This window comes from Phragmites australis, chromosome 3 (genome assembly GCF_958298935.1).
Source record: "Phragmites australis chromosome 3, lpPhrAust1.1, whole genome shotgun sequence".
Lineage (NCBI taxonomy): Eukaryota > Viridiplantae > Streptophyta > Magnoliopsida > Poales > Poaceae > Phragmites > Phragmites australis.
In genome coordinates this window covers 32,305,228-32,314,906 of record NC_084923.1, presented here as the reverse complement: position 1 = coordinate 32,314,906, position 9,679 = coordinate 32,305,228, and the positions used below count along the sequence as shown (strand labels likewise).

The following is a 9,679-nucleotide window of genomic DNA, read 5'->3' as shown; positions in this document are numbered from 1 at the left end:
GTGTCAGTTCCTTGGATCTTCTCTTGAGTCGGTCTTTTTGCAAGAAATCCAATGTAGCTCAATCCACCACTGAAGCCGAATATGTAGCAGCCGCTAGTTGTTGCTCCCAGCTATTATGGATGATTGCTACTTTAAAGGATTTTGGGTTGAGCTTTTAGAGCATGCCACTTTTATGTGACAGCACCAATGCTATAAGCATTGCCAAAAACCTCGTGCTTCACTCAAAGACAAAACACATAGATGTGAGCCCATTTCTTGAGAGACCATTATGAGAAGGGTGATATTAATCTTTGTCACATTGATACCCATAATCAGCTTGCAGACATATCAGTGTTCGCCTAAACGGGCTACGTGACTATGTACAGGGCGTGTAAATGCTACATGACAGCTAGTCGTGTTCGCCTAAACTATTGCGTAGTCTGACAAATCGGCGTGTAGTCTGATTAATCGGCCTCGTAGGTCCAACTATTAGCAAAACGATGGTTGATCGCCCGTGTAGCGTTTACCATGTAGGAAAACACTGAGACATATTCGTCGAGCCGCTTGATCAATCCACATTTGCTCACTTGCGTGGGGAGCTTGGTGTGTGCTTTCCATTTTGAGTTGGAGATTTTTTGTTCTCTTATAATATTGTGTATATTTGTGTTTTCCTTTTATGCATTGCATCTCATCATGTATCAAATGATCATCATGTGCAATATGCATTTTAGTGAGCTTCTCATATATATTCATAGCTAGTACTAATTATGAATTTGTGCTAAGTGTAGTGGATACATAACAATCTGTGCAAGCTTAGGCTCTTTTTGAAATATGGAATAGAATTTGTTGAGGAGGCTTGTCTTTTCTAATGATAAAACTTCAAAGGTGAATGCTGAACCTAATCACTTGTCACCCTTGAGTTTTTTTGCTTTAGCTCGATCAGTACTTGAATTAGGGCTATTTCTGTGAAAAGCTTGTATTAGGTCTCCTTGTTCAGCTCAACGGATTGGGTGCCTTTGGCTTTTGTCTTTGTAAATGTTTAGCCCCTAATTAACCCTTGGGAGAGCTTATGCTCTTTTGTACCGCAAAGGCACAACTTGCTTTGGTATTGTGAAAATTGCTATTTTTGAATCACATGTTAAGTTAATTCAAATGAATGTTCGAGTATTGAGCTATTCTGAATCCAATATGGTAGCTTGATGCTTCATGAGGTTTGCCAAAAAAGTAAATCCGTGGTGGCTTAAGTTGACTTGAAGAAAGTAAAGGATAAAATGATAAAGTCAATGTGTGTTATTAAATGTGCTAAATGTGTTCTGTTTCACCTAGTCAAACTAAGGCTTGGATCAATATATGGGTGTTTGCAAAACCCGTCAGATGAAACTTAGTAGACTAGTTTGAGCTTGACATAGCACTAGTTTTTTCTTATACTGATCATGAAACTATGGACGCTTTTGCGGTGACATCGTTTGAAATTTGAAAGACATGATCAAAACTTGTTTGACTCCCGGTGCTTGTGACATAATATCACTTTGAGAATTTGTGCGCATTTAAACTATATTGTTTACTCCTCGTAGTGCTTTGACATTTCTAGTCCCTACAAGTGCTTTTGTGATCTATATGTGAAGCTTTGTAGGTTTGCACCTCATATCACCCCATTTCATGGCATGCTTGCTCGTAATTTCTTGATGTTTGCATTGCCAAGGGGGGGGGGGGGATTACAAATAAAGGGGAAGAGAAAGAAAGGGGGAGATATGCACAAGTAAGAGAGAGTTTTGCATTCTTTTGTGCCAAAGTGTTCGCAAATTGAGGGGGAGCTTGTACTCAGTTTGCACGGTTGCATTTATTTGTGAACTATTTTGAAAACCAATGCTTTTTGTGAGTTTTGAATTTTTATGGCTGCATTGAGCTTTTACCCATTTCTTTGGGGACCGTATGATTTCTCGGTCATGTTGAGCCATTGCCCATTTCTTTGAAAACCGAGAAGTTCTTCTTTGCTTTTCTCCAGCTTTTCTTATTTTCTCATTTAACTAACCTTGTGTTTGATTTTCTTGGCTTTTGGTCACTTGGGTGAATTTCTTTTCTTTTATTATCAAATCAATATGTTTGTGTTTTAGTGTTGTCAATGCACTCATCATGGGGGAGATTGAGAACTCAAGGGAGAATTGTGTTGTTGATGATGAGGGATTGATGGAATTGTGTATTTGGAGCTTTCGGTTGTGCATAGCATGTTTTAGTTGTGTTTGATTATGTTTATGGATAACCGAGAGTGAAAATAGAGGATGACAAAGAGACATGTTTCCTAACTCATGATATGTAGGTGTATGGATGCGACATGGTGGTCAACGGCAAGGCGGTGAAGGGCAAGTGGAGGCTTGGTGATAGACCGTGCTATGCCGGGTGGAGGCATGGACGATCCGCATCGCTCATATGGAGGGCGCAAGAAAACATGATGGGAAGAAAAGGTGATGAAGATGGTGTTGACCAAGTCAAGCCGGAAAGGCGAGGGCAAGTCAAGAGGCGGCCTGGTGGCAGGAGTGCAAAGACTTAAAGGCGTCAAATGTTATGGCGGAGGTTGGATACGCGTCGACCTCGAGGAGTCATACTTGGACAAGCATGCAAGGAGGCAGAGGCGGAGGATACGTGGCATCATCACGAAGCTTGCGTGGAGACAAAGCAGACTCGTGAAGGCGTCGGGTCCATCCGATGGACAACGAAAGAGTTGGACCATTTGCCCTTCGGGGATAATATCTATGTATTAGTCTTTATAGGTATTTTGGGAATTGTCCATTTGCCTATATATATGGGAGAGGGCTGGTGAAAACTGGCCTCTCCAGGACCTATTTTTATTTGGATATTTCGTAGACTTGGTAAGAGTCTCAAAGAGAGAAGTTAGGGTTCATAGCTCTAAACTTAATATCATCAAAAGTGGGAAGATGAAGGGTGGATTCCAAGCCATGTATATATGAATCTTTCTATGTTCTTATTTCTATTCATCATTTGTTTAACAAATTTGTGATGCTGTTGATCTCCCTCCTTTTAATTTTTTGTTCTTGAAGATTTAGTTGCTTTTTCACTCTTCGCTTTTGGCAACTATTTCGAGTGATTTTGTTGGGGCAAAAGGTTGCTAGGATATGTGTGAGAACAACTAGAGTGATTCCAAAACGATTTCCTCACATGAGCACCTTTTAGTTGTTCTTCTCTAAAATTTCCCTCTCTATGTGATTTTGGTCAAATCCACAAAATCGATAGTGAATTCTTGATCTCTTTGAGGAGATCTTTTGGATAAAGATTCACCATGTATGTGAGAAGCTTTGGCTAAAATTTCGCTGGATTTGGACCACATTTGGTTGGTTTTGTAGTTTAGATTTTAAATTTTGAGCTGGTATTTTTTAGTTTTGCTATCAGTTCGGAACTTTCGGTTCCTATCATAAACATCTGTGAACAGTGTTTTGAGCAACCAGATCTTTTTCGGACTTTTCTATAGGTCGATGCACTGATCAAGGGTACTATTCATCTAAGCGGAATTACTACTCATCTGGTCGTAGTTTTTGTTCATCAGTACTATTTAGAATTACTGTTTATTTGGTCATAGTTATTGTTCATCAGTACTAGTCAGAGTACTATTCGTCAGTACCAGTCGGTGTTCTGAGTACTGTTCATCAATACTGATCGAAGTACTGTTCATCAATACTGGTCGGAGAATTTCCGTTGTTCGCTGTGAGCCCACTTTCGTGTTGTTTCTACTGTGCATGGTGTTGCGCTTAGTTATGATTCGTTCTTATGGTGCGTTGAGTTCGAATTGGACATAAGCCTTATTCTTATCGAAAGATTTTTAAAGGCTCCTATTTGCCCCCCCCCCCCTCTAGTTGATGTTCGAGTCTTTCATGTTGTTTATAAGTCCCATTAGTGTGCATGGCCTAGCCTTTGAGGTGCCACCTTAGTGAGCCAAGTTTGTTTGTCCACCTTTGTGTGGAATTCCGACCCACCACTGGTTGATTCCATAACTCTATAGCCTGGACTACAAACCCCTCGCAATTCAACCAACCTAGCTTGAACTTGAAAGGTCCTTGACCTCCAGCTGTAGTCGAGTCACTGGTATCTACCATGATAGGAGTATGGTCTAACAAAGGCAACCGCTCGAGTGCCTGAACAGCTACCAATGGGTATCTCAATTCCCACTCTATAGTCATTAGGACTCGATCCAGTTTCTCAAAGGTGGGGTTATCAAGGTTATTTGACCAAGTATATCTTTTCCTTGAAAGCTCAATTTCTCTTAGGTCCAAACTATCAATAACTGTGTTGAACAAGAAAGGTCACGGGTTCACGAACTTATCATTATTTTTCTCGTGACTAAACCTTATTATGATGAAATCCCCGCCGATCAAAACCAAGTATGGGTTATAGTGGCATAAGTTAACCAGCTCTTCAAGGAAACCAGTTCTATACGTGTTCTTCCTTTGTGTTGTAAATTCATATGAGTTTCTTGTGTTGTATTCAAACGTGCTTTTCAAATCTTGCAGTTTTCTGAATTCTTCTAGGACTTTTAAGTGGCAGGTACTTCAATCATGCATATTTATATTTTTATGTTTTGAGAATTATGCACTCCAAAGTATTTTTTGCTCAAAATGTATTTTAAGAATTATGCACTTCAAAGTTTTTTTTTTTTTTTGCTCAAAATGTATTTTAAGAATTATGCACTCCAAATTAAAAACCTTTTCTTTATTTTGAGTTTGAACATTTCAGGTTTGTCTCGTAGTTTCTCAATATAATATTTTGCTATGTTTTATAAATGTGTTACAACAAAAATGATACAAGTTGTGTTTTGGGAACCACACCGATGTGAAGCTAGACCTTTCTGTGTATGGAGTACATCTGAAGAAAAAAAAACAACAAGAACCATGCCCATGATTGATCCCCTTCCACAGGTTAGCGCCACCTGTGATGTAAGTTCCATGGGATTCTGAAAGTATATAAAATTGTTTACTTGAACTAATTTGTTTTTTAAAAATTTATTTGCAGCAAAATTATTCACAAATTATTCTTATTTTTTATTGAAAATATATAGCAGCAAGATCTAATATTGTCTTTGGTTCTAATTTGTTCATAAAATTTGTTAAACATTCGGTCTGAATTGTTTTAACTTTTTTCTTAAATTGCTCACATATCCATTCTAATTTACTTACGATTTTTCACAAAATTGCTTATATAACTATATTTAAAAGGCAAACAAATAAATATATTATTTATTAAATACTTTATCTGTTTTTGCCAATTATCGAAGTGGCTCACCGATGTAAAAAGGTCCAAAGTTAGAATAAAATACTCATATAATTTTTTATGTGTCCTTTGGATAAACCGTATTTTTTTAGGAGATAAACTGTGTTTAGGTAAACTCGATTTACGGATAATGTAAACCACGGTTGCCGCGCGCGGGCATGAAGTTGGATTGGATCGAGCCGGTCCCGTACGCGCGTGCGCCGATCGCCGGTCTGGTCGCTACTCTGGCGCCGCAGTACGAGACTACTCGGAGAGGGAAGAGCGACCAAAAGCAACACCGGCAGCGCCTACCCGTTGCGCGCGGCCGGCTGCCCGACCCGGCGCGCGGCGGAATCTTCTTCTATCCGCGCGACAGTAATTGCCCCCACCTGGCCGAATTAACGGCACGGCCGGCGCGCTGGCCCCGCCCCATGAAAAGGACATCTGTAGCTAGCACGCACATCGCATCGCTTGGTTGCACAGCATGCATCGCCTACTCTGCTCTGCTGCCGGTCAGAGGCGGTGTCAGGAGGCGTCTCCTGACGCCTCTCTGCCTCGCCTGTCTCCGCGCGATTTGCATCCTGCCTGCCTCCTCGTCCCCCTCATCATCTCTCTCTATGTGCATCCATTGATGGCACCCTTGATCTCTCTCTATGTGCCTGTGCGCGACTGTGGGTACGGCAGCTAGCTAGCAAGCTGCAGGCGATAGGTTATGTCATTATGAGCTTGTACTATGCAAGATGCCATCTTACCTTAAAGAGGAAAAGAAGAGAAGCTCACACACTGACATGCAAGAAGATAAGGTAAGATTAGCAGTAAAACATTACCGGTCTGGTGTCTGCACTGTGGGCTCTGGACTGGAGTGCGTATTTACTCGGGACCCACGCTAGATGCAGGAGCAGTGATCCATCAAGGCCAACCAATATGGACATTTGGAACAAAGGGTATGTTTATTTTTTATTATGGTTTTATGATTTCGATTTTAAAATCAGAATCGAAAACAAACAATTTAATTGTACAATCTAAATTTCACAATCTAAAAACAAATTATGTCATAATCTATAATTCAATAAAATACTGTTTCTGGATTATGAATTATAGATTATAACACATATTTATCTATCTTTATCATTACAAATATAATATTTCGTTTTTTTCTCTCGACGCACTCTCCTTACCCTCTCTTGACGCTCTCTCCTGTCGGCACGTGCTCCCGCCACCCAAGCTCCCTGCTGGCATGAGCTCCCACAGGCCCGAGTTCTCTGCCAACCCGAGTTCCCTACCAGCCCGAGCTCCCCATCAGCCCGAGCTCCCACCGGCCCGAGTTCCCCACCGCCTGAGTTCCCCGCCGGCCCAAGTTCCCTGCCGACACGAGCTCCCGTTAGCTTGAGTTCCCCGCTAGCCCGAGCTCTCCGCCGACCCCAGTGGCACGCGGGAGGCTGGTTGCAGAGCAGCGACAACACGCGGAGAGCCGGGTGAGAGGCGAACGATGACGCACAAGAAGCTGGATGGACCCACGGCAAGCGGAGGGCGGCGTCTTGGAAGGCCGGGCAGTCAGGCACGACTATGCGTAGAAAGCACGACTGCGAGGTGCTGGATTTTGGGGTGGCACTGGTGGGGAGCAGGGGTGAGCGGCAACAGTGGTCTCATCCACAAAAGATGGCAAGCAGAGGAGGGGAGAGATTTTAATAATTTAGTATTGTTTATTTTAAATTGCAAAATCTAGATTTTAGATTGTAAGAATTAAAATCTAAATGGTTAAAATTGTAATAAAAAAATAAATGTATCCTAATTATTTCCCCCCGTCCTGCAGGCCGAGGCAGAGGCTGAGCCACTCTCCAGCTGAACTGAGGTGATGAGAGCAATTGATGGCCATCACAGGCGCCAATCCGCAGACGTCGCTTTTGACGCTCTCATTAATCCCATGCATGCAGCGATGCGATGCCCACACACATGAGACGCCATTCAATAAGATCCCTTCGTCTTCCCTGCTCCCCAGGAAACCCTCTCCACCGTTCCAAACATCGAGCGCCATCTCCTTATATACACTCACGTCCCACCTAATCACCTGATAGCTAGCAAGCTACCCATCGCCATCGCGCGCCTACCAGTGGTGAGACTGCCAGAACACTCGGCACCGGGTTGTGTTGTCGATCGTATGGCGTCGACGGCTGTGGCGGCGGGGGACGATGCGGTCGGACAACGGAAGGGCACCGGGGATACGACGCCTCCTCCCTCGCAGCAGCAGCAGCCTCCGCCGCTGCCGGAGCAGGGGCTAAGGTGCCCACGCTGCGACTCGCCCAACACCAAGTTCTGCTACTATAACAACTACAGCCTGTCGCAGCCGCGCCACTTCTGCAAGACGTGCCGCAGGTACTGGACCAAGGGCGGCGCGCTCCGCAACGTCCCCGTCGGCGGAGGTTGCCGCAAGAACAAGCGCTCGCGCTCCGCCTCTTCGGCCTCTGCAGCAGTGGCGGCTGCCTCCTCGCGCCTCTCGCTCAACCTGCCGGTCGAGGGTATCGGTGACGTGGCCGACCAGCAGGCGGCGTCGGCCGCGAGGCTGAGCTTCCTTGGCGCCGGGGCGCCGGTGGTGTCGTCGCCGATTGGCAGCGGCCCCGCGGCTGACTACCACCAGGGCGCCGCCGTCGGGATGATGGCGCTGCCACGGCTCCACGCCCCGGCTGTCGGCCAGTACGTGCCGTTCGGGGAGTGGCCGACGGGGCCGGGGGACGTTGCCGGCGGTGGCGTAAACGGCAGCGGCGAACAAGCGATGAACGGCGCGCGCGCTGGGGCGGTGAGCAGCAGCATCGCGTCGTCCATCGAGTCGCTGAGCTTCATCAACCAGGACCTGCACTGGAAGCTACAGCAGCAGCGGCTTGCCACCATGTTCCTCGGCCCGCCGATCTCCGCCGCGGCCCAAGCCAACGGCGCAGCTGCAGCGCACTTTGGCGGCGCCTTTCTGCAGATGGCGGGAGCGCCCGGCAGCATGGAGGCTGTGCCGACGGCGACGTCGTGGTTCATGGACAGCTCCTACGTGCTCCCTTCCCAGCCCGCGCCTGCTAATACAGCTACGGCCGCCATAGCCACCACCAACTGCAACATCAACAGTGGCCGGAGTAGCGCCGGCGGCGACGACGACAACGCCACGTCGAACAACAACAACTGCAGCAGCGCAATCTCGGCGTGGGGCGACATGTCGACGTTCGCGATGCTGCCGTGAGTACTTGATGATGCCAAACAGGAACGCTGGGCTCCGATTTGGAAGGGCTGATTCCGAAGGAATTGAGCTATAGCATCCTAGCATGCATCAAGAGAGCTAATTTGTTACTAATTAACCAACGGTCTCTAACTAGGTTCAGGTATATTGATCAATCCTTGTGTGGTACATTTGTCAAAAACATTCTGATCGACAATCCATGTATCATGCATATCATGGTCTTTCTTTTCTTTTCTTTTCTTTTTCCCATTTCATTCTTGTTCCTTTTCACTTTTGTCTATCCATGCATATTGAGTTGTCACCTCATGCTGATTATTAAGTGCTCCGCCTAGCTTGTGTATTTGCCATTATACTACTCTTACGGCCCCTTTGGGCAAGGTGGTTTAATTAAGTTAATAACTCTTATTAAGTTACTTAAGAGAAACTTTTTGTACAAGCTTCAATTCTAGCTACGTGGTAATTCACAACTGTTTGCTAGCTAGCTCGCTTCTCTGACGATGCATGTTCAATTCTTGCTGATCGATATGATCCATGCAACAACGGCAAAGCACGTAGCTGTATGTAGCAAGTACTGTTTCCTGTGGGTGTGAGCTGTACGCGTCCAGCTCCAGCGAGCCTCCCCAATCCAGTGGCATCAAATGAAGCGCCGGCATGTGACCGATGGTGATACCGTATGAGCGTGTTAGGAGGGTAGGCGGGTTTCAGTCACGGGAATCCCATCCCATCCCACGTACAGCTTGCTACCTAGGTGGCCACGTACATTTACGGGAGCACAAGTGAGCCTAGGTTAATAAGCTCACCAGCAGCTGCAGAAGCTGGTGCTCTCCTCTCCTCTGAAGAATCCCTGTACCTGTCTTTTTCTCTCTAGGCCTGAATCCGATCGTCGGTGAGAGACAGAGGGGTTTCAATATATCCTATGGTGCGGGAAGATACAGATATAGCGGCACATTCCGGTCTGCCAAAAGTGGTGCCCGGAAACAGTAATGGCCTGACAGCCCTGTCCGAGGCCCGCCCCGTTTAACAACATCGCTAGCTCCAATGATGAGAGAGAGAGAAGCAGGATGGTCCTGAATGAAGGCTCCTTTTCCGTCTTCCCAGTTAGATTCTTCCATTCCTGGGATCGATCATCACCCGAGACCGACAGGCCGCCATTAACTTCTCTGGGCTCTGCAGGATCTATCGATCGAGCATCGCGAACGTCTGAATCGTCTGATGAGATGATGTTAG

At 45.7% G+C, this 9,679-nt stretch overlaps 1 protein-coding gene across 1 annotated transcript; it reads left to right on the top strand.

The window, feature by feature from the left end:
• Positions 1 to 7,200: 7,200 nt before the first annotated feature.
• On the top strand, positions 7,201 to 8,814 carry LOC133911143 (dof zinc finger protein DOF5.7-like). The gene has a single exon (XM_062353345.1). The coding sequence runs from the start codon at positions 7,394 to 7,396 to the stop codon at positions 8,453 to 8,455; it is 1,062 nt and encodes a 353-aa protein (XP_062209329.1). The 5' UTR covers positions 7,201 to 7,393; the 3' UTR covers positions 8,456 to 8,814.
• The last annotated feature ends 865 nt before the right edge of the window (positions 8,815 to 9,679 follow it).